The sequence below is a fragment of the Centrocercus urophasianus genome, unplaced genomic scaffold, assembly GCF_019232065.1.
Source record: "Centrocercus urophasianus isolate 14NV4802_14NV808 unplaced genomic scaffold, USGS_Curo_1.0 seq_73, whole genome shotgun sequence".
Classification (NCBI taxonomy): Eukaryota; Metazoa; Chordata; class Aves; order Galliformes; family Phasianidae; genus Centrocercus; species Centrocercus urophasianus.
The window spans coordinates 14,673,970-14,701,318 of NW_024885344.1; the positions used below are offsets into that span (position 1 = coordinate 14,673,970).

At 35.9% G+C, this 27,349-nt stretch overlaps 1 protein-coding gene across 4 annotated transcripts in view; it reads left to right on the forward strand.

Moving 5' to 3' along the window:
• Positions 1 to 27,079, forward strand: part of AEBP2 (AE binding protein 2) — a 54,245-nt gene extending 27,166 nt beyond the window's left edge. The window contains exons 4-10 of one of the 4 annotated variants that reach the window (XM_042837697.1): positions 3,350 to 3,536; positions 10,721 to 10,845; positions 17,521 to 17,588; positions 21,084 to 21,197; positions 21,460 to 21,526; positions 22,836 to 22,862; positions 25,017 to 25,057. In XM_042837697.1, coding sequence (XP_042693631.1) covers positions 3,350 to 3,536; positions 10,721 to 10,845; positions 17,521 to 17,588; positions 21,084 to 21,197; positions 21,460 to 21,514 — 549 coding nt within the window. In that variant the 3' untranslated portion in view covers positions 21,515 to 21,526; positions 22,836 to 22,862; positions 25,017 to 25,057. Of the gene's footprint in view, positions 1 to 3,349; positions 3,537 to 10,720; positions 10,846 to 17,520; positions 17,589 to 21,083; positions 21,198 to 21,459; positions 21,527 to 22,835; positions 24,984 to 25,016; positions 25,080 to 25,157; positions 25,237 to 26,002 lie in introns of those variants that run through there. The other 3 variants (XM_042837699.1, XM_042837698.1, XM_042837696.1) reach the window with 3 other exon arrangements.
• The last annotated feature ends 270 nt before the right edge of the window (positions 27,080 to 27,349 follow it).

Here is a 27,349-nt window from a genome sequence, read left to right on the forward strand (position 1 = left end):
GGGGAAGTAATAATAAAACAGAACCCTGGTGCTCATTCTACCAGCTGACTTCACAACTCATTACGGAGTAAATTCACTTAATGTGACTCCTAATAGAGTAACATATTGTTGAAATCTGGAAAGCAAAACCAAGTAAATTCAGTTGTCATTTGGAATTCATATTGACTATTCTTTCGGCAGCGTATCCTCTATTCACTAGAACACTGCAGATGCAGACAAAAAGTGTAAAGATATTCTGCTTTAGTGCTCAAATGATGAGATAGTAGAGATTGTCCAGATGTCTAAAATATATTAATATTGAATTTGTTGAAAAAATTTCACATTGAATATTTTTTAAAAGGGCATTTGATTATTTTGAACTTGAGTAAAAAAAAATTATTGCTAGATACTTCAATGTCTTGTTTAAAGTCCCTGGTCACTGTTGCCCATTAATAATGGTGGGTATGGGTACACTGGAGAAATTAAACTTCTTACGTGTTGACTTATTTTCTCTTGAAGTAACATATCCACCAATCCGGACCCAACCTATCATATTGCAAATTTAATGCAAAATTTTCAGATAAAAGTTTTTGGGGAAAAAACTAAGAGTCTGCTGTAAAGTTGTGCATAGTAGTTGAGTTTGATTTATTAGAAGCCCTCTAGATCTGTATAATTATCTGGTGGGAAGCTGATTTGGTGTGACTTACCGTCCAGAGATCCTGAAGTGACAGCCTGAACTGCTCCTTTATCTTTGGAGAGAAGAGACTTTATCCATTAGTAACGGATTGCTGGATATATTATTTTAGAGAAAAAAAGAAAAAAAACAGGTAAGAATTTTATTCTCCTCTTCTATTGTCTTCTGTCCACTACAAAGACATTTGTTGTCGTCTTTGATATATCAGTTGTTGATTATTTGATGATACGATCTGATAGTGTTAAACTTTTCAGCATGTGAATGTGATGATCTTTGCAAACTTTTCATGCTGAGGCTGCACACTGTAAGTAGTCTTTCTAGAAAAAGGTAATTGCCAGTTGCAGTGTGCATATGGAGAGGACTTAATGTTTGGGCTTTTAAAAGTCAACCTTGGGTAGAACAAGAGTAATAGTTTCTATAGTGAATCTGTGTTGATCATCTGTGTTTGTGTTTCTTCTGCACTAGAGAAAACCAAGGTTTTGACACTGTGGGTCAAATCGTAGTCAGTCATAAGACTGAGCTTTTTGTTTATCAAGACATAGCACAAAGTCTTACCAACTTGTGTTTTAAAATGTTTTAGAATTGTGCCACTGCTATATTTGTATATTCAGAAGGTGTTGCTTTTTGATACTGCACTTGAATAAGTGGTAATAAATGCATTATACCAAGACATCAAGTTGTTTCTGAGCTCCAGGAGGCCTTGGAAAGATTGAACTATTAATTTCCTATTGTGTGGTTGTACTTAAGGACATAGCCTTAATTTATGCCCATTTTCTTTTTGTTAGTGCTTGTGGGATCAGAAGGAGCTAGAAGCTTGGCAGTAGCACCTTAATGAAAGTTTAACTTCAGTTTAGATTTAGTTGCTTAGTGTAGTTTTGTGAAACTGTTTTTGTGAGCGAGTGAGCAGATGCTTCAAGGACTTCAGAACAAGAGAATAAAAAAATTGGGCAAACTAATACACACATTTTATCTGTATCTATGAATTGAGTTTGTTCATCTCTAATACGATGAACTTTTTGTCTTCAGTATTTGCTGTAATGTTACACTGAAATTCCCATATTGTAAATGAGATAAGAATGCTTTGTATTGTTCTGAATATGAATGTGCTCTGATTTCTTATTGTAAGTCATTACAGTATAAATGTACAATATCGTTGTTGTTTGAACTTGGGTAATTACAGAGCAAGGTGGTAAGTTTTTGTTAGAGATCACCACATCTCTTGAGATGCTTATTAGTGGAGGAGATGGGGAGAATCACATATGTTGTCCTAAAGCTTTTTGTCAGGGAATTACATGGTTTTAGTTAGCTCAGAAAGTAGCAAGCTTAAAGGAGTTTTTCTAAAAATCATGTAAATAAAAATACTAAGAACATTCTCCTATTCTTGTTTTTTATTGTCATGTAATCTTGTATTCCTGTAGCAAGTATGAAGTCAGTGGGATAACATTTCTCTTTATGAAGACAGTATTTCTGTTTTATAATAATAAAAGAAGTTTGCTAGGTCTGAGGCAGAGATAGACATTTCAGGTTTTTTTTTTTAGCAGCCACAGTTGGAAAACAGTGCAGCTGGGTGTTAGGAACAAAGCATGCTGAGTGGTATTCTGCTGCTGTCATCTTATCTTTCAGTCAAACGTGCAGGCTTGGGACAGATTACTTTGAGCTTGCAAATTCTTCTTTAGTCCTCAGAGAAAAGTTAGTAATGTGTATGTAGTTGCACCATTACTTGTTGCTGAACTGCTGTTGCAGCTGCCACATCAGTTTGCAGTGGAGGGAAGAGATGATGCACACTTCTGTGCAGCTCATGATGGAATGTTTATGTTTTCTTTCACCCTTGTAAGCTCAGAGCACAAAAGAAAAGGTTTGTGCCTCCCACTCCAACTATATGATTTACTGAATGTAAATATAAACCAAATACAAAAATACTAATAGTTATTGTGGGCATTACTAGCTTACTGTTATGTATCTTGTGATTTCTATATTTCTCTTAGTCAATATTGGAGCTCATCTTATTTTTCTGTTTCAAAGAAAATGGCATCTTTTTGTTAAGTACTTCTGAAGTAATTATACCATCCCAAAACAAACGTGTGTAGTGTTAATAAATTTTTCCAGTTACTGACGTTAGTTTTAGACAAGTGAAATATAATGATTGACCTTGTATAGCATTTATAAAAAGTGCTGTGTCAAATTTCATGTGGATATGGATGTATTTTTTTTTATTTGAAAAAATTTGTCAACAGAAAGAGGGAGGTTATAGAACACTGGTGTATTGAATACAGGAGACTGTAGAACTGTGGGCTAATACAGAGTAACAGTGCTATGTTTCAAAAGGCAAGGGGATATAATGGTGGTCTGTAGGGGAAATGGTCTTCTGTTGTGTTTTTCCATGAAAAGAATTATTCAGTGCATTGTTCAAGATAAATTTTCTTCTAAACAATGCTGTAGAATATAATAAAGCATTATTGCACCATGAAATAACTGTTATAAGTTGCAAAGTTCAAATGGGAATTTGAGATGCTTTTGTTTCTGTTTTTAGAATTGCATGGTCATTAAGAGTTTCTTCTTTCTTTTAATGTGTTGGAGGTTGAGCCAAAAAAAGCAAATTGAAAGATCTAAGAAACCTCTGTGAATGACTGCCATGCAGTGCTCTGATGCAGTTGTTTCATTTTCTTCTCTAATTAGTGTGTGGTTGGTGGGTGCAATGCCAGCTTTGCATCTCAGGGAGGACTTGCCCGTCATGTGCCCACACACTTCAGCCAGCAAAACTCTTCAAAAGTTGCCAGTCAGCCAAAGGCCAAAGAAGAATCTCCATCTAAAGCTGGAATGAATAAAAGAAGAAAGTTAAAGAATAAGAGACGGCGATCATTACGTAAGTATTTCTGGACATTTTTATATCCACAACAGCACGTTTCATTAGCTTAATGACATAACGAGTGTAGGCAAGATTTAGTTTTGGGAAGAGTTGATTTGCTGTATTCTTTCTTTCTCTATGCAGTTGAGGTTTTTTAATTTAATATGAACCTATGTTATTTGAAGTATGATTTGTTATTTAAGGTGAGAATTATTTCCTCTAGCAATGATAGACTTGGTAGACTTAGGTATTCCCAAAGGATGTATAAGCAACTTATATTATTAAATGCATCTTAGATGTAAATATCAAGATCTCCTCTAGTTTTGAAACTGATTAAAAGTTCATAGAAGTTAGAGTGTCATTTCTGTCTTCCTCAGACTGTGACTTGAAAAGTTTTCACTTTTAACAATTTGCATAACTTAGAAGGTTCAAAAAGGGAAGGCTGATTGATGAAGAATTAAGTGGTCACTTTGCAGTATTCTTTTAGTTCATCTTAATTGTAAGGAAGGGCTTGTTTGAAGTATGTGCAGGTTCACAGAAGATTGTTTTGTTTTGTTGACTGTGTTACTCAAACAAAATACAGATGTCTAAGACTGATCATTCCAAATTAATTCACTTTCGGAGATTTGCAAGTTGTGTTTTAGTTTGTGTGATTATCTATATTGGTTCTTTTAGTTGACTGATTTAATGCATCTTTATTCAATGTCTCCCTCAATATATGTAGAAGTAGAATGCAGTTTGGCATTTTATTTGTAATTTATGTATGCTATTGACTTAAAATTTCAAGTTGTGGTTAGGGCTTCAAAAGATGGCCCAGTCATAATACGAGAATAGACTGCAGAATTTGTTCTGCAGGCATGCATAAAGTCATCTTCATGGAGTAGTGGGGGAAGTAAATAGAAAGTTTTTGAATGAATTCATGGCAAAGAGGTATAATTGGTTTTTGACATTTCAGGGATATTTACTCAACTGTAGAACTTGAATAGTGTGTTCTCTTAATCAAGTGTTGCACAAAAAGAAAAATGACAGCTCCTTGAGCAGCTTTTTTTTTGTCTTGTTACCTCTGGAGACAAACGCAGCAGTGGCTGTATGGTTTTGCCTTAAGGCAAAAGTCATCTCTAACAGAATTGGGAAATGACTATTTAATGTATTGCTCTGGGGAGTATGTGACCCAGAAATGTATCCAAAGTTGATGACATTTTCTGAAAATGTTGAATATTGGTAGCTTTTCTTTAAAACTTGCTGAGGATTATCACTGATTTGGTGAACTTGCTCATCTGGAAGTTTCTTAATTTAGCTTTAGTTCAGATTTAGAAGAAGAGAGGGCAAGAAGACTTACCTGAAATGCCAAAGCAACAAAATAGGCTGGTGAAGTATTTCCAGTCTAGAGTATGTGAAGCTAGGAGTGAAGTCATTTTTACTTAGGTATTTTTAAAAGGAGAGGTGCTTTACTTATGTACTGTTTTGTCTGCAAACGGGGTTATAAGGTATGACAAATAAATACAGTACAGGGTGCTTTTCACTACTCTACAGTTTTTAAATTAAATTCACAGTTAATCATTTGTTGAAAAAACTGTCAGGTAATTTTCTCCTGAAAAAATGCTGTCAGAATCTCTCAGTGGTTTGAGACCCTGAAATGTTTGCAGTGTGTAAGTGGATTAGTATTTATTGACAGTTGATTGTCAATACATGCTGAAACTGAAGTATACCTACATAGAAATTAAAGGCTCAAATGCAGCAAAACAATTAAGTTCCTTCATTTTTATAGAGTTGTTTTATCTCTGAAGTTCATCACCCTTCTGAGAGACATTCAAGCTAATAAAAAAAAAAAAGAACAACTTAACTGTAGCTTTATTGTGATAAGTATATGGTCTTGTATCTTAAAAGAGAGTTCAGACTGTTACTATGTAATCTTTTTCTTTCTTTCTTAACACCTTGGTATTCTTTTTGTCTGTAAGCAACGTGTACTTTTAAGTTTAGAAATTGGTGCCTTTATGATAAAAGCGTGTTTTTGCTGTGCACGCCTTCATAGCTGTTTACACTAGTGTTTAAAAAATGACTGATTTTTATCATACAAATTTTGATGTTGCAGAATAATTCAGGATCACAGTAGCTTTCTTTCTCTTCTGGCTGCCCTTAATCATATTAATTGTTGCAGGAAGTCAGTCACTTAGAGATATAAAGCCAAATATATTTAACGTGTCTCTGAAATACAGCATGGTTATTCTGAAGCTACTTCAGTGACTTTTGAAGAACCTAAGATTTTATGTATTTGCTTGTCGAGTAGAAAAGATGACATACTTATTAAGAGCCATAACAGTTTAAGTTTACTGGAAAGATACGTGAGATGTGGAAACTTACTGTTGGTGAAATTTACATTGGGAATGTATTAGTTACATAAGATTTAGCATTTCATTTAGTAGGTTGCTGGTCAGAAGATTTTCATTTACTTAAGTAGGTGGAGTGTATGTGAAACTTAATAGTATTAAGTAGGAAGGGAGACATCTTGGTCCAAAAATTATTCTAATATTTAATAGATTTAAGAGGAGCTGAAAATATGGGATTAATGCTCTATAAAGAATTAATAAAACTGTTCATATGCGTTTTACAAGTTGTTCCCTTTACTCTGCAGTCATTGAATGTTATCTAGGGCTAAATCCTGAACAAATGTTGCTATATAAAACAAAAAGCAAAATTTTGGTATTGACTTTCTGTTCTCTCCTGTTGGCTTTTTGTTCCGTGGCTGCTCTGGACATTGCTTTTGAGGTATGGATGGGAAGTAAACTTGTTTTTGAAAGATGTACCTGGGTAGAGCTCCTCCTGCAGTAGGTGATGAGAAGGCTGTACAGTATCAGGAAAGCTGAGGAGGAGAGAGATAGGTCTGCAGTGAGCTCCCCTCAAAGGAGATGATACTGAAAACAGAGGAATGGAAGCTTGGCATGATAAGATGGAGGGAGAGCTTTTCCCCACTGCGTGAAGTGCCCTTGCAGAGCTGCTAGACTTCAGAGGAAGGACCTGTCGTGTCAGGGGAGATGCAGGTGTTAAATGAACCAACATAGTCTGTTCCCATGATCAGTCCACCCAAGAAACAGCAGTGGATGATAGCAGGAGGAGACTTTTTCCTTTGTGAAGCAGAGGTGCCCGTTTGCTGACCTGCCCTGGCCTACTCTCAAGAGGTTTGTTGCTGGCTAGATATGTTGCCAAGAAACTACTGAGTCTTCTGTAGTCCACTGTTCTCCACAGCTGTTATTTCATGTGGGCACCAAAAATACTCAGGGGTGGTCCAAGGCATGTCTTGGAGGACTATGGGGTCCTTGGAGCAGCTGTAAGAGACTCTGGACAGATGGTTTTCTTTGATTCTGCTGGTCAAATTAAAAGGCTTTGACATGATCAGTTCAGCCCTGTTGAATTGATCAGTTTTTTGTGTTTTACCTATAGATTTGGCTGGTCAGCTGGAAAACACCCAAAAAGCAGCCCAAAGGAATTCCAGCCATTTTGTCCAATAGAACAGTTTCACTAGGAGCCATGCTTAAGTGCCTCTATGCAAATGCAGAGAGCTTGGAAAAGAAAGAGGAGCTGAAAGTTTTAGTTGAGTCTCAGGGCTGTGATATCCTTCCACCATGTCTCTTTGAGGCCTGTGATAATTCATGTGCCTGGAGAATTTGGTGCTCTTGAGGAGAGACTACAGGGAAGGAGATGAAGTGGGGTAGCCATGTGTGTTAGGGAGTACTGTGGCTGCATAGAGTTGGGTAATGGTACTGAGAGGGTTGATTCTTTCAGGGGTAAAGGCCAGTAACGGTGATAATATGGTGAGAGTCTGTTATAGACCTCCCAACCAGGATGAAGGCAGGAAATATTCTACAAGCAAGTACAGGAAATCTCATGCTGGTTAGAATTGTTCTCACGGGGCATTTTAACTTCCCAGATGGCTGTTAAAAATCCAGTTGAGATTCCTGGAGTGTGTGGATGGCTGCCTGACACAGGTGGTGAGGATGCCCAACAGGGAGAATGCCTCACTTGTGTGTGTGTGTGTGTGTGTGTGTGTGTGTATGTGTGCAAACAGGGAAGGGTGATGTGGATGATGTGATGGTTGGAGGCTAGCGTGGACACAACAATGATGAAATCCCTGATTTTGATTCTTGGTGAAGTCAGTAAGGTGATTAACAGTATTGATACCTTGGATTTTTAGAAGGCAGAGTAGGATGACACCTGAAAGTACAGAAGCAGTCTGACCCAATGTGCTGAAAGTCAAGCAAGGAGGGGAGATGAATCTGGCTGAGCAGAGAGCTGCTTCTGCAACTCAGGAAGAAAAAAAAAAAAAGAGCTCTGGAAGAAGATGCAGACATCTCAGGAGGACTGTAGGTGTTGTTAAGCTGTGCAGGAAGAAAATTAGAATGGCCAAAACCCACGTGGAACTCAATTTGATTATTGGAGTGAAAGATGATGAGATGGTAATGCTTTTATAAATACATCAAGAGTAAAAAGAAGATTAAAGTGAATCTTCAGCCTTTATTGGATCTGAGAGAAAGTGTTGTGATGAAAGATGAGGATAAGGCTGAATTACTTAATGCCTTTTTTGCTTCAGTCTCTGTTAGTAAGGTCAGTTGTTCGCAGGCTACCCAGCCCCTTCTGTTGGAAGACTGATGAAGTCCCTATAGCCAACTGAGAAACTGCATGTGCCTTCCTACAAGGTTTGGATGTTCCTAAGACAATGAGGCTGGATAGAATTCATTTAGGCACTCTGATGGACCTGGCCATAGTGCTTACCTTGCCATTTTCAATAATTTATGAGCAGTCATGATAAACTGGTAAGGTTCCAGTTATATGGAAGTTAGCAAACGTGACTTCAATCTGCAAGAAGTGAGGGAAGGAGGATCTGGGGAATTACAGACCTGTCAGTCTGGTTTAAGTGTTAGGAGAAGTTACAGGGCAGATTATCCTAAGTATGATCACATGGGACGTATAGGACGGTCAAGTGATCAGAAGCAGCTAGCCTGTGTTTATGAGGGGCAGGTTCTGTCTGACTAGTCTGGTCTCCTTCTACAACAAGATGACCCACCAAGTATGTGAGGTAAAGGCTGTGGATACTGTTTACCTGAATTTTAGTCAAGAATTCTAGTTGGTGCCAAGCTGACAGCACTTCCCAGCAAAGCAGCCCAGCCCCAGCCCAGGTGTGCACCCATCGAGGTGTTCAGGATGAGCCACATTTCTAGCTTAGCTGGCCTGTCTGTGGGGTGTGGTTTGGACATGACTGGGATACAGTTTTATAATGGTATTTGGTAGGTCAGTATGATGATTAGACTTGCCTTAATGGTCTTTTCCAACCTAGAGGATTCTATGAACTATATGTTATACCAAGTATGCTACACCGTATAACTTTTTGTAATATCGAATCTTTGTTATGAATTCACAAACATTTGTTTTATAAATATGAGTGAAGCTCCAAAAAAGTTTCTGACATTTGGTACAACAAACTGCCTAAATCGGCATTTGAATTTTGTCTGTAGAGATCTTCACAATTTCAGATCAAAGGAAGATAGGCTTTTTGTCTTTCAGGGATAGAAGAAAAGGGTGGAGGGATACCTGTTGTAAAATGCTTGACGTTTGAAGTTTCATGTATCATACCTTTTACTGCTTAGATCTTAGTAGTAATAATGAAATGTGAATCTTGAGTCTGTGTTTTTCTTGAGTCTGTTGCTACATGTAGTCTTTTGTTTTTCCTGAAAACTTTAGTTTGTATGAAGAAAGAGAAGTGATAGTCTATGCAGAAAAATGTGACCCATGCTCCTTTTTACTTGATAGATTAATGGTTTCAATATAAGAAATGCTTGCATCAGTGACCTTACGCAGCGTGAGAAGTTACCACTTAGAGCAAAACATTTCAGTAGGGTGATTGCCTAATTGGCAGTATCCAACTGAGATAGAATAAGGGCAGAACATAAGGTACAGATGAATACCTGACAACAATTTGTCCCCAGAGTGTAGAAAATACTAATCTAAAGTGGAATTTGTAGTTTGTCTAGAAATAATGGATAGATAATCATGATGAAAGGGAAGGTACAAGTTGTTTTAATTCAGGACAGAAAAATTGGGAATAACTGTTTTTGCGGATTATAGGATAATGCAGTTGATTGTGTAGTTTAACTACGATTCTTAGTTTTATTTTCAGCGTTATATACTGAATTACTGCTCTCACATAAGATTTAGTAACTCTTAATACTTTTATTAATATATTGCTCATGTAGTTCTGCTACGGAATGGTACAGAATATATTTAAAAATCTTAGATATTTTGAAGAGCATACAAGAAATATGTGCTTAGTAGCAGTTATTTCTGGCTAGAGTGGGTTTTAGGGTAGAGTTAATAGACCTTCTTTACACTCTAAATTGGATTTCAGTATTTTAGTATTCAAGACTTATCCATGAAAGTGCTTTTCAGAATAAAAAAGGACTTTACTATGCATGCTGTTTATAGACTACAAATTCTTATTTAATTCTGCTTGCAGAGGAACTATTCAAAGTGTTTGTTCTCCTTGCAGCATCTCAGTATTCAGCTAGATTACTTTTTTTAGCAATTAGAAATTAGATCAGGGCAAATGGTTTGTAATAAACTTTAGAAATAAGGTGTCTTCTAACATGTTGACTGCGTGCACTACCATGTTTTGAAATATTTTAATACTGTCTTTTTAAAAGTCATTGCAGTAATACTGAAATTATTGACTGTGCTGTAAGGGTACCTTGGCCAGTTAGTTGTAAAGTTTATGGGAAATTTATTGGGCTGTTTTAGCATTAAAAAGGAACTCAAATTCATTAATAAAAGTTCTTTTTTCCCATTCCTTTGCACTGGGCCACCTTTTTGGAGTTTACATTTTTTTTTAGAAATGGTAGCAATAGATCTTAGAAAAAACAATGAATTTTTAATTGTGGAAGATAAGGAAAAAAATCACTTTAAGGTTAAAAACTGAGCAAGTGTAATTCAGTTTGTCAAAATAGCTACTTCATCTACAGGGAATATGTTGTGACCACTCTGTGTTTGGAGTGAAGCCATTCTCTCAGTTAAATTACTGTTTGCAACTCTGATGAAGGAGCCCTAGTTTTATAAAGATAAATGGTCTACTAATGGCACTTCAGATTTATTTACATGCTCGAATCTGTTAGAATGCTTTCAGCAGGTTCAACACTAAGGATGTCTTTTATTTCTAGCAAGACCTCATGACTTCTTTGATGCACAAACACTGGATGCTATAAGACATCGAGCCATCTGCTTTAACCTCTCAGCGCATATAGAAAGCTTAGGAAAAGGCCACAGTGTTGTATTTCACAGTACTGTAAGTATTACTTTGTTCACTGTTTGTTACCTGCATCTCTGAAAAATGTAGTGCTGTATTCCTCTTTGTAATATGGCTTTTAATCGGTAACCATTGATTGCTTTTGAATAGTTATTTATTCACTTCTGTTAGTAAATGAGTTTTTTAAAAATACTAGTAGTAGTTGGTTTTTTGTTTCAAATTGAAAAGCTTGCAATGTTTCCCCATCTGATACACTTGGGGAAATATCTGGCAGGCAGTATGTGTTACAGAAAGCATTATAAATAAGAATGAATTCTGGTGACACTTTCTCAAGTTACAATTCGCAGTATTTATCGCAAGGAAGACTTTGAGGGTAATTGTATAACTGATAGATGTCATTCATGTGAAATTCATTTTTTTTTTTTTTAGTTGAAAAGATGGAATACCCAATAAATGCATTGTTCATTTCTTTTTTTTAAATAATAATAATAATAAAAACCTTCCCAATGAAATACCATTGAATTGCTAGGAGGCAAGTACCAGGTGGGGAAGTAACCTTGAGTCCTGTTTCTGTATCCTGCTGTGGATAGATTGACATCAGTATTCATTTAGAAAAGTTGAAAATAGAGAAAGAAGTACTGAATTTGAATACAGGGATGAGAATTTCAAAAGGCATAATGCCTCATGTTTTGTTACTGAATTGAGAGATGGAGTGCATAAGAGGGTAGAGACACTTCTTTAAGAATAAAAGAATTAAGGAACAGCACAAAATGAAGAACTTTGTAAATTGCCAGACTAGTGCAAGATTAACTGCAGTCCAGGGAAGGAGTGCTGACTGCTCTCTTTTCAACTATGACTTAATTTGAACCAACAATTAAAGTATTGAACTGTCATTCTTTTTTCATAAACAAAAGATGATTTTATATGCATGGAACTTAGCATTTCCTTCTCTTGTACAAAACTGATGATAGTTACAAATCTGTATCCTGTTAGACGTTCTTCCCAAAATGTTAGTCCTGAACTTTATCTGCATTGAACACACCAGCTGCAGAGGGAGATTTATAGGTGCCTTATTCTGCTGCTGCTGAATTTAAACCTTATTTTAGTTTTCCTGGCCAAGACTGAATGTAAAACTTTGTGAGAAAAGCAGGTTGTCTTCCAGTTCACAGCTTGCTTTAATCTGCAGCGTTATCCAGATAGACTGTTAAGTTGTGGACCCTCACTTCTAGCTGTTGCAGTAATTCATAAGGAGGTGGAATAAAAGGGAGGAATGTGCACTTTAACTGATCTGAATTAACTTGGAGGAAGTTCTGCAAAGCTTTTCAGTTCATCTGTGCTTGTACCACTTAAGATGATGGGGGGTTGATTAGGTCTGAAAACTTGATATTATTTAAACCTCAGCTGTAGGAGTTGTTTCAGCGGCAGGACTGTTCAAAGATTCCAGCTGCACGCCCTATTAACATGCATAGTTGTGCAGAGTTGCACTGGGCATCAACTTTACTGATGAGATTCTTTAATATAAGAAAGATAATCTTGTAGGTGTACATTATTATACTGAGCTAATGGTCACCTCAGGTGCAAGTAAGGATGGAAGTGGAAAAGTGGGATGTGGTTTCCGTGGTCCACCTTCAGATGAAAAAAATGCATAGTTAACAGGGACATGAATTTGAAAAGTGAAAAACCTGATCATAAGACTTCTGGAATCTGAGGAATTTATAGGTTTATTTCTTGATTCATTATAAGAACATCAGCATAGTGTAGTGTTTTACAGGATAGTTACCTTACTGAAAAAATAATAACACGAAGATTTTTTATGCAGTCACTGTATCTCTTCATGAAACCTTTAAATCTTCTTCATAGACATGTAAAATTGTAAAACAATCATCAAAGCCTTTTGTGGAAGTCTGCCTTTGACTTCATTATGTTCTTATTTCTCTGATTAGTTTTCCTTATTGCAGTCAAATTCTTGGTATGTTGATTCTTTGCACTATCAAGTGGAAAAAGTCAATCAGTTTCTCTTCAACTTAAAGAGCAGGTATTAGATTTTTAATCACAGAATCACAGAATCACCCGGGTTGGAAGGGACCTCAAGGATCATGTAGTTCCAACCCCCCTGCCTAGCAGGGCCACCAAACACACACATTCAGATCAGGTTGCCCAGGACCCTGTCCAACCTGGCCTTAAACACGTCCAAGGACGGGGCATCCACAACCTCCCTGGGCAGCCCGTTCCAGGGCCTAACCACTCTCCTTGTAAAGAAGAACGTACCTAGCCTGTTACCCTCTGTCTTTATTGTTGATAGGGTTAGTTCTCTAAGGTAACTGAGTACTAAACTGTTCTTTATATTTCTAACTTTTTTTGGAGATTTTAGTTCAGTGATGGCATAACGCTGATTTTGTTTACACGTGTTTTGAAGTTGTAAGCCTCTTAAATACAATAGCTGAATAAACATGCAGGAGAGACATTCGTTTCTTTTTCCAGAAGAGGTCAGTAGAACTCCATTTCTGATCTGAGACAACTTGAAAGGTTTCCTTTACAGAAATAAATACAAAGAAATGTTTCCTGTTCCAGGGACAGTGTGTGAAATGTAGATAATTAGTAAGATTTTCTTTTGTTCAAATGAAGCTGTATTGTACATGTTGAACTATATTCACTTGTTGAACTATACTTTTTAGTGTGAAATGTAAGTTATTACGTAAGTGTGTTATTTACTAAGTGACTTTCAGTCTTCAGAACAACTTTAAGTCTTTAAATCTTTCAGTTTTGCTTGTAATATGCGGATTTGGCCTTAATGCTGTGGATATTTTGCTCAAAATAGTGATTCTTTTCTTTTTTTAGTCTATGTTCGTTGTCTGTATTGTGTCTGTATTTCTGACTCAAGCCTGCCTGGGAAGTGGTAGAATGTTTGTTGTGCTAATTGTGGTAAAAGTAGTGGATACATTTTAAGTCTTTTTAAAACACATCTTTAAACTTGAGAATTTCAAAATACATTTGGGAAGAACCAAGGCATGGATATATGCAGATTGCTGTTGTCTCCTAACAGAAAGCTGACTTAGTACTTGAATGTTAAACAAAACCAGATGTGTACCCTTTAAGGGATGAAGATCTTCGATCCCATACAAAAACATGTGAATTGCTGAGCTTTTGAGGATTTCCAGAGGACAAGATAAGACAGTGATGTGAAAAACAGTCTGCAAAACTTGCATTGGTTCCAAGTGTATCTGAGTGAAAGCGTCCCAAGCTATGACTGTCATAGGCCTTTAAATGTATGATTAGGTCTTTTGCTATACAGTTTGTATTCCCTACTGTTGAAAGTTACTTTCTCCTCTTAAGCTTCCTTGTGTGCATAGAGAAGCTGTTTCAATATTGATTCCTTGAAGATCTTATTAGGCTTCTGGAGTAAGAGTGCTGCTTGCGATTGTATAATTCAAACTGTATTGAATTACCCAAAATTTTGTGACTCGAGTCTGTTTTATACTATTATTTTTTTGGTCCTTTTTGTTTTATTGGAAGCACAGGGGGAGGGAGGGAGGAAGGTTTTTCAGACATCTTTTTTTTTTTTTTTTTTTTTTTTTTAACTTCATGATTGCAATGAAGAAGAGTCTCAAGTTTTGTACTGTATATTTCTGAAAATGAATCACAGAATGGCTAGGGTTGGAAGGGACCTCAAGGATCATGAATCTCCAAGCCCCCTGCCACATGCAGGGCCACCAACCTCCACGTTAAATGCTAGACCAGGCTGCCCAGGGCCCCATCCAACCTGGCCTTGAACACCTCCAAGGTCGGGGCATCCACAGCCTCTCTTGGCAGCCTGTTCCAGTACCTCACCACTCTCTGGGTAAAGAATTTCCCCCTGATGTCTGACCTAAATCTCCCCTCCTTCAACTTAAAACCATTTCCCCTCGTCCTACACGTATCAACCCTTTCAAAGAGTTGATTTCCCTCCCCTCTGTAGGCTCCCTTTAGGTACTGAAAGGCTGCAATGAGGTCACCCCGCAGCCTTCTTTTCTCCAGGAGGAACTGGACCTTTGGTTGTTGGGGAGTGTAGATGAATGCTGCTTCAAAGGGTCACACAGGTTCTCTTTGAGGCTCTGGAAGCACTATGTGTTACGAGGTAAATCCCTGTAAAAGCTACGATTTCAGCTTTAACTTAGGTGCAGTATATACTTGGGACCTTGTATATTCTGGTTGATTTTCTAGCTCTTGTTCTTTCTGCTTTAGATAGGATGAAGAACAGCTTGTGGAGATTTTCTTCCCTTTAACTGGTTATAGCTAGTTTACTATGTCCAAACAATATTTTGAAATGCCACCTCTAAACTTTTTAATATGGTATTCATTATGCTTGCATTACATGAGAAAACCATCTGCATCTCCTTAAAACATGAGGGTAACTTGAGAATAAGCTTGACTGGACAGGAAAATGTACATTTTTTAAATAGAAAAGTTGGTGAACTTCATTTGTCCTGTAAAGTGAGCGCTGACGTTATCTTTATTTGGTTCCAGACTCGTGTACTTCAGTCTGCAGCAGAAAATGAATCCAGGGACTGGGCAAAGACTAAAACCTAAAGTTGGAAAGGATAGGGGAAACACTTTCTAAATTGTTATTTAAAAAAAAAAAAAAAAAAAAAAAGTCAGTTTTCATCTCTGCTCCAAACTTAGAAAAAAGACATATCCTGTTATGGATGTGGCTTGAGACCTGTGAGCAAAAGTGGTAGCAATATTTCAAGTGGCTAAATTAAGAAACTTACAATATTTTTGGTGTAAGAGTTGATTAAATTTTGTCTAATGGGCAAAAAAAGCAGGAAAAAAATATTTTTTGACACTTATTTAACATATCCTGTTGTGACAGACATACAAAATGGTTTGAGGTAGGAATTTGAAGCTCAGATAGTTGCAGCTCTGATGGTGTGGGCAGGGACAACTTCAAATAGATCAGGTTGCCCGAAGACCCATCATCCAGCCTGGTCTTGAACACCTTCCTGGATGGGGGCAGCTACAGTATGTTCCAGTGCCTCACCACTGTAATTGAAATCCACTCTATCATTGTTTTAAATAATGTTACCCTTTGTCTTAGCACTACAAACCCCAGTAAGGAATATCTCTCCATCTTTCTTGTGGGCCTGCTTTATGTATCAGAAGGCTGCAGAAAGGTCCCTTTGGAGCCTTCTCTATACTAAACAGTCCCAGCTCTCCTGGCCTCTCTTCATAGCAGAGATGTTTCAGCCCTCCTATAATTTTTGTGGCACATGTGACATCTTCTGGCAATTCTTACAGGCTGCATTTCTTCAGTTTATCTGTAATTCAAATTACATGGCATCAAAAGCAGAATTTGTCATCAAGCTTTCCAACCACTCTTCAAGATTAATTGCTAATATCTTAATTGACAAATCTTAAAGTTAGACCTAATTATAATGGGAATCTTCTTTTGGAAGGACTGACACATCCTTCTTTAGCCTTACTAAGCTACTACAGTACATTAAGTTTAACATACCATGATATTCAGTTATGGAGAGTTACTTTGGTAGTTGCAGTTTATAGACATAAGTACTTTATGTTCCATATGCTATGTTTTCAAATAGCCTTTTTCATTTGCCATCCACTGCGTTTCTGTGTTTGAAAATTTCTCTAATGAATTCTTAGAAGTTTACCGTATCTACAGTGGCTGTGTGTAGAAACTCTGAAAGATTAGATAAGCACTGTTATGCTCAGAGGTGCAAAAAGTGGGGGAAACTGGTGTTTGAAGCAAATCTCACAGTTTGTAACGTATTGTGAGATGCAGAGCAAAGGAAAAGATGAGGGTAAGTCAGTTGAAGAGGAAGCAAGTGGCTTTCCTTTGTCTTCCTGGATACTGCCTTTTTGAATGCCTTTGTTGATGAATATATTTCATTTCTGTACAAATATTACTTTTTTAATACTTTGTGCATTTTTACCTTTATGTCTTGACTAGAGGTGGTAGTCTAGCTTCAGTGCACCTGGAAAAGTTACTCTGTGAGAGCGTTTTGTGTGCTGTTGTATGTGAACTAGTGTAAGAAATGAGAGCACCTTTCTTGCAGTTTCTCATCTGGAACCTTACCAGGGGCAAATGTATGTCCTGTGGATTGCCAGCAGGTCTTAGTACTTGCCATTTGTGTAACAGTCATAGCAACATGCCAATGTCCCTGTTATGTATGCATTAAACAATCTCAGTAATACAGTAAATTCTTCTAAGGGGCATTTGCTTTATTCAGTACTTAGTTATTCATTCCTTTTGATATCTTAAAGGTTACCTAGGAAGTTACATATATAATGTTTCCAGATTATGTCATACCAGAATTAAACTAGAAGCTGCATTAGCTTCTCATAGACATAGCTTTTCTATAGACATCTTGTGAAAAAATGTGGATGTGTTTGTAAGGGGTGTTGGTGAAACTCATCTAAGAACGCATGCACTTTAAATCTTTTGGAATGGCTACTTAAAAATTGGAATCCTTTTTAAAGGAAGACTGTATGTGATTCTTTTTCTTATATTATGAAAATATTAAAGGAAAATAAGTGCAAACATTTAATCTTGACAAGAGTGGCTTGAATAGTGATGTGCATGTTCTACTTAGAATTAATACAGCTTTGAAGGATTAAAGGTTTGTGTTTTCTGAATGTCCAGTTGAAAATAAAGAACAATTTATTTGAGCAATAAATTTACAGATTTGATTTTAATAATTATTCAACTCTTACCAGGTAATAGCTAAAAGAAAAGAAGATTCTGGAAAAATAAAACTCTTGCTTCATTGGACACCAGAGGACATGTGAGTATAATCCCAGTAATATGATAGGATGTAAGTGGGAGTTTACAGTAGATTCTGATACTAGTTTGGGTAAACTTTAAGCTGCACATTTTTAATGCATTTTGTCATCATATATTATAAATAAAGAGGTCTTCTAATAATTGAGTAATTTTGCCAGCCATATACACAAGAAAAAAAGAATTGTGCCAGTGTTTCCTTTTTTTATTTTTTATTTTTAACACTGTTTTACCACAATCTTCAAATATTTCTAGGCACCGATAAATATATACCTATCAGTACAATGGTAGAACAGAAATCTTTGCTTAGAGGACACAGTTTAACAGCAAAATAACCATAGTTGGTCCTTGAAAGTGTATCTGATATTGTGACTGCTTCTTTGGGCTCTCCCAATGAAGTTTAGAACACTATTCCAACATTTGATTACTTTTTCTCTTGTTGTTCCAAAGTTCTGTCCTTTTCCAAATGAGCATGTAATGCAGTACACAAGTAATGCCCTCAGGTAGGCTTGGGACATACAAAGTAGTAAATATTTCTTTGAAATAGCTCAGATAATATCTTTCTTTTGACAAAGGAATGAATTTATGTAAATATTATAATCTTTATTATATGGAAGAGTAGGCTAAATGATTGCTTTCCACTACTCTCTAGGAGACCAGTAGGCAAAGCAGTTTTAGTAGAGTCAGAGAGTAGCTCTTGCAAGTTTTTCATGATCCACATTTTTATACAGTTTTTAAGGAAAAAAAAATATGTATTTAAAAGTAAATATAGTTATATGGACTCAGGAAGGAAAAATCTATTATGTCTGCTTAAGCTCACATTAAGTCAGATACCTGCATAATTAGGTAGGATGCGCAGGTTTAGAAGTTCATTCTTAAAAGTAATGTTGGAAGATATCTGTGCGTTGATAAAACTTAATAAGGGAACTCAATAACTTAAACATTCAGTTGAATAGTCGTAGTTTTTTGCAATTACTATATAGAACAAAAGAATCTTTTAAAATATAGAGCTGCCTTTTAAGTGATTGAGTTTGAAGGTAATGAAAAGCCTTAGTGTAGTAATCTCTTCTTTCTCCCTTGAAGTGATATAAATTACTCAGTTTTGTAGTGTCCCACGTCAGTTGTGCAGTAGTGTGAACTTGGCAGTGTCAGTCAATAGTAGCTTTCATGTATAGAGGACTAGGATTGCTGATAAATTACCTAGACAAAGTTTAGTAACTTTAAAATGTCTGTAGCTTTTCCTGCTCTTTGCAGCACTTGTGGATCCCAAGTTTCAATTAAACCTGGAAAAGAATAATTAAAATATTGTAGTATAAAAGTGTAGTTCTTTGCTGCCTTCTAGGACACCTTGTTATACTGTGTGCAACAGTGTTTTGAAATTACTATCACTGAAGTATTACAGATATGAAGACAAAGTATTACATATTAAGAAGAAAAGGTATTGAAAACATAACACTAAGAGCACGAGAAGTAAATAAATTGGGACTTTTGTTTCCTAGTGTTGTGACAAAAGACTTTTTTTTTTTTTTTTTTTTTTTAACTCATGAAAATATATTCAAATGTTAGGTTTTCTGCACTGGAGAAGACAGGTTATTCATTAGTGTACATCCCTGATGGTTGTAGGGCTGGTTGACAAGTTCAAAGTAATTATGTGTTTCATATTTCTTGCATTTTGGTTGGGTTAGGTAGAGAGTGTGCTTCCTCTGCTGAGTGATACAGTTGTGAATTATTTGGTAGATTTAATTTCATCCTGATTATTACAGTTAAGAACAGAAAAGGCAAGATATTGTGTGTTGTCATCCATTTGTCTTACACAGGGCATGTATGCACTTCAGAAAAGCTGAATGCACTCATAACCATTATTTTCCATTGTACTGAGCTGTTAATCAGCCTTTCAGATGGAGCCAATAATAATAATTCAACCTTTTCTTCTGTGAGTCGTTTGGAGAAACTATTAAATTGCTCCAGATTTTCTGTACATCAAGTATTTTTGCAGGAAAACTAAATTACAGTCTTTAGCGAATTTCCTATAAAGGAGTGAAATAACACTGAATTTTTTGGCGCAGGAATTTATTCTGAGGTTTTTTTCTTGTCTTTCTTCATATCTCCAGTGGTATTTACTGTGAGAAGTTTTACACGCTGTTCATATCATTTTGCTTCTTCAGCATACAGTTTCTAATTGTTTTCAAAATGCTTCTGTTCGAAATATTTGATATCTTCTATTTAAAAAGCTCCATCTGTGGTATTTTCCGTCATTCATGAGCTGTTTTGAACCTGGGTAGAGAGATTGCTGTTGATTTTCTTCCAACTTCACCTGAAAAGTGAAAATAGTATCTTTGGAAAAATTCCTTTTTCTTCTCAGATAGTTTCTTCTCAGTTCTCTTACCAAAAAATTGAATTTGAATTTCAGCTAACTTCTATTGCTGGAAAAAATAAACTGCAAAGGTCTGTAAAGTTATGTATAGCTTTCATCAGGGGGAGGAAATGTTTTGAGTGTTTTGTTTCTCCATTTGAAACTTCCTTCAGAATGTTAGTTCATAATTCCAAACTTTTTTTTGCCTAACCTGAAATGAATTTTTTGCTCTTGAATCACTTAAAAAGCAAAGCAACAACAGCAAAGAAAAAACCCCACTATTTTATGTGGGCTGAAAATAATCCTAGTTTATTTTATTATTTTTATTTTTTCCAGTTGTGAAAGCAGTATGGATTATGTAGCCTTAGTCAGTGCTAACTGTTGGAAAGAGTTGGGAGGTAGGTTTTCAGTAAGGCACTTACAGCATTTGTAAGTCCAGTTTCTCTCTTAACAACCTGACAAGATCAGCAGGGCCTTAAAAACTCAATTCGCTTTCAGTAGAAGATGCAGTAATGCAGTAAGCCACTCAGAAGCAAATAGTTTGGTTTCAAATAGTTAAAAGCAAAATGTCGATCAGCGTAGGCTTTCTCTCTAGCTCTCTTCCAGCAGTTTTCGCTGCAGGTAGTACTGAGACGGTGCTTCCTGTTAATGTGCAAGGTTTTATTCCGTCTCGCATTAAGAGCTGTTACGTAGCCAAAATACGTTGTGGTGATTGCCTGAATGTCCTCAGAAGGTACTTGAACTTCAGCTGAGTTGGGGCATTTGGACACTTAGAGCAAACTGGTGTGCCTGCAGTAAATTTTATACCTAGTGAAATAAAGTGTTTTTAAAGATTTGTTTAGTTCCTGCTATCCATACAATAGAGAACATAGTGCTGTTGTTACTGTATGTTTGGTTTAGTATTCTTCTGGATTAATCTAAATTCTGTTTAGTATCTTTTTCATGCTGAGAACTTGAAAGACTTTGGAGTATAATGTGTAAAGATTGGCTGTCTTTTCTTCGCTCCGGTGAAGGTGATTTTTAACCAGTGAAATTGGAGATTGCATATAGAAACTTCATATGTACTTGTTTACCACATAATTTTATGGTAAGAAAAACAGTTGATCTTTTTTGAATATTTTTTTTATTTTATTTATTTATTCATAGTCTGCCTGATGTGTGGGTAAATGAAAGTGAGCGACATCAGTTAAAAACTAAAGTAGTTCATTTATCAAAACTACCAAAAGATACTGCCTTGCTTCTGGACCCAAACATATACAGGTAATGTCTTAATTTTGAAATTTTCATTACTTACGTGTAATCTTAAGCCTCACTTAACTTTTTGACGTTGGGGAATCAGAATTGCTAATGCATTATACACCAGAACAGGGAGCCTTGATCCTGTCAGCGTCCGGTAGTTAAGTTCTGAGGTCTTAAGTTGTTTCAGAATTACTAAAGTTCTTGAACTGAACTCTAGTTACTGAGAAACGGGGAATGTGTGTATTTACCAAGTGTATTTTACTTTTTTGTGCTTGGTGTACAGAAATTCTAGTAAAGGAGGTACATACAGTGGAATCCTGAAAGATCACTTCTGTTAAGATCACATGCTGGTTTGTATACCAATTTTTTTAAAGTCCAAATTTATCTTTACATAATTTATATTCAGCTGTAATACATGCAGTATTACCTTGAAATCTTACTTGTATACAAGTACTGTTTTTTTTTTTTAATACAAGATTCTTTAAAGGGGGACAGAGGGGGACAGTACATGTCACTTGTCTTTAAGCTGCATTCACATTTATGTTTGTAGGATTTGATTGGCTTTTAACCCATCTTGTTTCTAATAATTTCTTGAGTTTTTTTTTTTTTTCCCCCCCTCTGTATTAATGTGCTCACATAATTGTCAGTACCCACACTTGTATGTGTGTACAGTTTTTAAAGGTAATCTGAAATGCTTAATTGTCTCTTAAGTTTTTGAAGGTCTAATGTTATGTTTTTATAGGTTTATTTTAAAAATGCATGTATATGGTGGGGTCAGAGGAGGGTATTGGGGGGGGAAGAAAACAATTGTTTTCCCACAACCAGAGTTTCTTTAACTTCCAATGCTCAAGTGTCTGAAAGAGTTCCTATACTGCTAATTTGAGGTCTTGGTATGCAATAAGCCTTTCAGTTCACCTTTACTATCAGTGTATTTCACTAATCGAATTAATGAAAGCTTGGTTTACAATATGAAAATAAATCCTCATACTACATGTGCTATCTTTTTAAATGTAAGTATTTTAAATACTTACATTAGCATATGAATTGTTGGTGTTAATGATGTTAATGATAAAATGTTATGAGGAAATGGGATTATGTATTTTAAAGCCACTTAAAGTGGCGACTGTTTTATAACCTAACTTAGGTGTTAATTGTCTTTATATCAATTAACTTTGTGGAACTTGATGTATTACAAGTTTGATTTGAAAAGAAAGAATAATATTGGAAAATGATCTGTAGGGTGAAGTCCACTGGAAAAAAAAAAAAAAAAAATGACAACCCTTTCTCCCTCTTCCAAATAAAATTGAGGTCCCTATACATTATCAATTACCAGATTTTTATCAATATAGATCAGTATGTGATTTAAAAAAAGCTTTGGGACCAATTAGGAGACAAAAGAATTAAAATCAAAGACCAAAATATCGCATGTGGAAAAGGTGGTCAGAGGAATTCAATCACAGCTATTAATGTCATGATAAAATGTCGATGCTAATAGAAACTTTGAAATCATCTGAAATGTATGCTAATTTGAGATCATATAAAATGGCTCTCAATCAAAGTAAATGATTGTTTATAGTCATGATTCCATAATATGCTCTAGGTAACTTGGATTTACATTTCAGGATCTTTTTCTGAAAGGTATCCTATCTTCTTTTACAGAACAATGCCCCAGAAGAGGTTGAAGAGGTAAAAACCAAGCGAGTGGGGACAGCTGCAGTCTTAGTCACTGACAATGGATTTAGAAATAAAGTTGCACATTAGTCAAATCCCATCTTTTTTTTTATAAATATTTATGCTTAGTGTAAACATTCTGTGAATGAAGTTGATGCTTCTGTGGAATATATTAATATATTACTGTATATCCACATTTTCATGGAATGGTACAGTGGGAGATTGAGCAAACACTCTTCTGGCAACTTAGTGGAACAACTAAAAGGCTTTGCATGCTTTCTTCTTTAAGCTGCTTTTTTTCTTTAGTGAATACAATAGTTTATATTGATGAAACGAAAGTAACCGTCGCCATTTACTCACAATTCCCAAGAGAACTGCTAACAAGCTATTAGGCTTCTTATCAGCGTGAACTAAATATAACACATGCCAGACAATAAAACAGCTACCAAGGGGTTATCCTGTCACCCTTTCAATATGGTGGATAGTAATCATTTGTCATTTGTAACTTCGTGTCCTTTTGCAGATCCGTAAAATATATTGAATAATGTTTAAGGAAAACCAAGAAAAAGCAAGAAACGTGTTGATGGAATGCTTGTCTTTTCCATTCAACTCTGAATACATATAGTACGGTTTAAAGATGTTAAGAGTGTTGCAGTATGTCTGATCCCCCTTTTCAGGAGTGGTATAGTATGTTAATGAAATCTTTTGTTTGTGATCCATATCAATGGACGGTTTTTGAAAAACCTTTACTTAAGCAATTAGTGTTATTTGTGTTTTATTTTTACTTTTTTGAATCTGTAGAATCCCCATTCACTTGTAAAGTATACTTTTTTTATTTGGCCTGATGTTTTCTAGTTGTAAAGAAAATGGTATTTTTAAAAAAAATATCTAGAAATTCAATCCTTTATGCACCAAAGTTGGCTTTGAAAAGGAAAGTAAAATCACTTTCTTGCTTAATAAGCAAGAAGCCGTGGATTTTTTTAACTGACAAATAGAGATGTGTCTAACCTGTTAGTCTTTGTATGGAGACAAAAATGTTGCATATAGATAATAGGACATTGCTTGTAAATATTTCAGCAGATTTGTAATATATTTTTATATTATGAAATGTACTGTAGATGTTTTTCTAGAGGCATGAAAGTTAAAATGTATATATTACGGTAGAAATAATATTGAAGGATATTGTAATTCACTAGTGCTGCCAGAAGAATTGTTTAAAAAAAGCACCTTCCTTAACAATAAAAAACCCTTCTTTTACATACCTAAGGGACTATATACTACTGTTAATATCTGTTGTAAGAACAAAAACACATTGAACATCCTTCCCAGAAGTCTTTGAGGGATGAATAGTACCCATAATTAATTCATGGCGCTCCTTTCTAATAGTGAACACAAAATTAGTTTTTTTCCTTGCTATTGGAAGGAACTAATACGTAAAATTTATATGGATATATGCAGTCAAACTGCAGAGTTAGTCCTCCTTGTTGGGGAGGAGTTTACTACAGTGAAACTAATAACCAGCAGTTTTTACACTAAATCTTTATTAAATAGAATAAAACTTAGAAGTAACCCTTTGGTTGCGGAAGTGAGCGTACCCTAGTACAATACAAATGCTTTCTGCGTTGGTACTGACATGAGAGTCTTGCTTAGCTCCAATGGGTTAAAAATATTACTTATATACATGAAAAAAAAATCTTATCAAGCAAAATAAAGTGCAGATTAAAAGCACCACTAATATAAGATGTTCTGGAATGGTTGTTTAATAAGGGTATTATTCATAAAATCTGTTGTGATGTGACTTTATTTTTGGAAAAAAAAAATGCAGTGTTTTTTTTTTTTTTGCTTGAGCACTTCACCTACTGCTTTTTCTGTACCTATAAAATAATCCACAATCTTTGTTTCTTTTATGAATTTGTTATAAAATTGCCAAATAGAAGTGTTTCAGATATAGTTTGTATTTGTATTTTTTTAATTTTATTGCTTCATGAGTTTCTTGTAAGTCATTTATAATTGACAGATGATTGTAGACCTTGCCTGAGTATTTTTTCTAATAAAACAAAGCAAACAAACCTCATTAGCTTCAAAATTGTAAGATTTCAATGAAGTTTTCAAAGGTAAATATAAACATGTCACTATTTTTTTTTTTTTTTTTTTTTTTTTTTTGTCCAGAAAGAGTGAAACACACACATTTAAGCAATTGGGAATTTGGGAAGTCAATCATATATTCTTCATGTAAGCTATGACTTTCTTTTCCTGGGTATGAAGAAAGTATTTTCAGGTTTTCTCATGATCCAACTTGTCTTTTGGAAGGAAAAAAATAACTGTAAGACCAAAGCATCTGGGAACAAAAGAATATATTAATTGTTTCCCGTAGAGTCAAAAGGTAAGTGGATTTGTGGCAATTTTAACACAAAGGTGTAGAGTTGAAATAATAAAAAACATTTTACATAAGAGTTTTTTTTACATACACATTTTTTAGAATGCACTTTGACAATGTTCTGTGTTTTGGAAGACACTGACTACTCTAAAGATGTGCTTGTTTTTTCTGTCCCCTCCTCCCACCTCTTACGAATTCCAGTTATGACAGAGTAACCAGGCAGGTGGAACTAACATGGCATAGGAGTTCTGAGAAATATTGTTCTATTTTTCATACTGTTTTTCTTGAAATGCATTAATATTTAATTCTTTTCTCAATTCTTGAGCAGTTACAGATATCTTAGTTCTGGGTGTAACATATAGAGGCTTCCTCCTATCGTTCTAAGTGACATTCCTTTTTCCAGTTACTTAGATTTTCCAGTTAGCAGCAGAATGCATCTCCTCCCACTTGGACTGTTCATTTTCTTTGTAGAAATATACTGTAAAGACACAGTTATTTACTCTTAACTGCAAGCTGTTTCCTGCAAGATTTGGGAAGTGTAAAATTTTAGTAATTTTGCAGTTGAATTTTAATCTGGAGTACATATTTCATGAGGCTCGAGGGACTGGGCAAGTTCAGCTAGATAAGAGGAGTCTTTTGGAGGAACCTAATGTCAGTGTTTCAGTAGCTAAGCAGTTACCAAGAAGGTAGAGCTAGGATTACTAGAACTGCATAGCAAGAGAAGGAGTTGTCATCGGTGGTCATGAAATAGAATTTTTTTTTTTTTTTTTCTCTCCAGCATGAGGAAGGTTGAACATTGGAACACAGCACTTAGAGATTGTGAAATCCCTGTTCTAGGAAGCTTTCAAGTTCCAGGCAAAGCCCTGAGCAACTTGGTCAGGGTTCATTGTTAGTGCTGTGCTGAGCTGAAGATCAGATTAGATCCTTTTCCAAGGAAGCGCTCCACATGAATAATCCTGTGTCCTGATTCAGAAGGAAGTTGGCTTTCTCCTTTAGCCTCGAACTCAGGTGGGCATCAGAACTGTTTGCTAGCATGATCTAAACATAGCTGTGTTCATAGATCAGGGCTAGAATTGGAGTTGTTTGATATGAAAATTAATCGGTTGTGGCAGTGACTTGGATCTGGGGCTTTAGTCTACATTTTTGTTGGCATCCTACGTAGCTGATCTTCAGTGGCACTGTCGTAAGGTAAATGCTGGGGCATGAAGATGTGGGGACAGTGATGTGGGGTGCAGTGTTTGCTCATTCACTGTTGGGTGATAGCAGCAAAGATTTTCGTAAATGTCGTCTTAGATATTATTCAGAAATGATATTTTAGATCATCCTACTTCTGGGACATCTTCAAAGAACATGTGCTGAACTCTGTTCTATGGCAGTTCTGATTTTCAAGAGATGCAGTACACCCAAAGACCTGTACCCTAAATTACCAGTCCTTTTGCAGTGTGTTGTCTTGACTTTTACAGTTTTCTAAGCATGACTAACAGGATTTTGAATGAATTTTGGGAATGAAGATCATGTCTGTCTTTTGCTTGAGTGGAAATTCTTGTTTGGGAAAACTTCCTGGTGTTTGAGGATAGCATACAGCTGATGGTTTGATATTAGATCTTATTCTACCTTTAAAATTACTTCTAAAATAAATGAGGCAGAAACACATCAGTTGCATATAAGTACTTTCTCTTGAGTAACTTTTTTTTCACATTTTGCCCCGATTGCCATATATACAGCACTTAGCATTTTTTTTTTCTTCACTTACGTAAGTCCAATACGTAATAACCCTATGCAGTGCTTTAGGCTTGGGGATGAGTGACTGAATGACTCTGAAGAGGAAATGGACCTGGGAGCATTGATTGATGCTCGGCTGAGCATCAGCCGACAGTGTGCCCAGGTGGCCGAGAGGGCCAACGGCATCCTGGCCTGCATTAGAAATAGTGTGGCCAGCAGGAGCAGGGAGGTGATCATCCCCCTCTACTCATCACTGGTGAGGCCGCACCTTGAGTACTTCACTACAGGAAAGACATTGAGGCCCTGGAGCATGTCCAGAGAAGGGCAGTGAAACTGGTGAGGGGCCTGGAGCACAAGTCTTACTTGTGTGGCTGATGCAGGTGGGATTGTTTAGTCTGGAGAA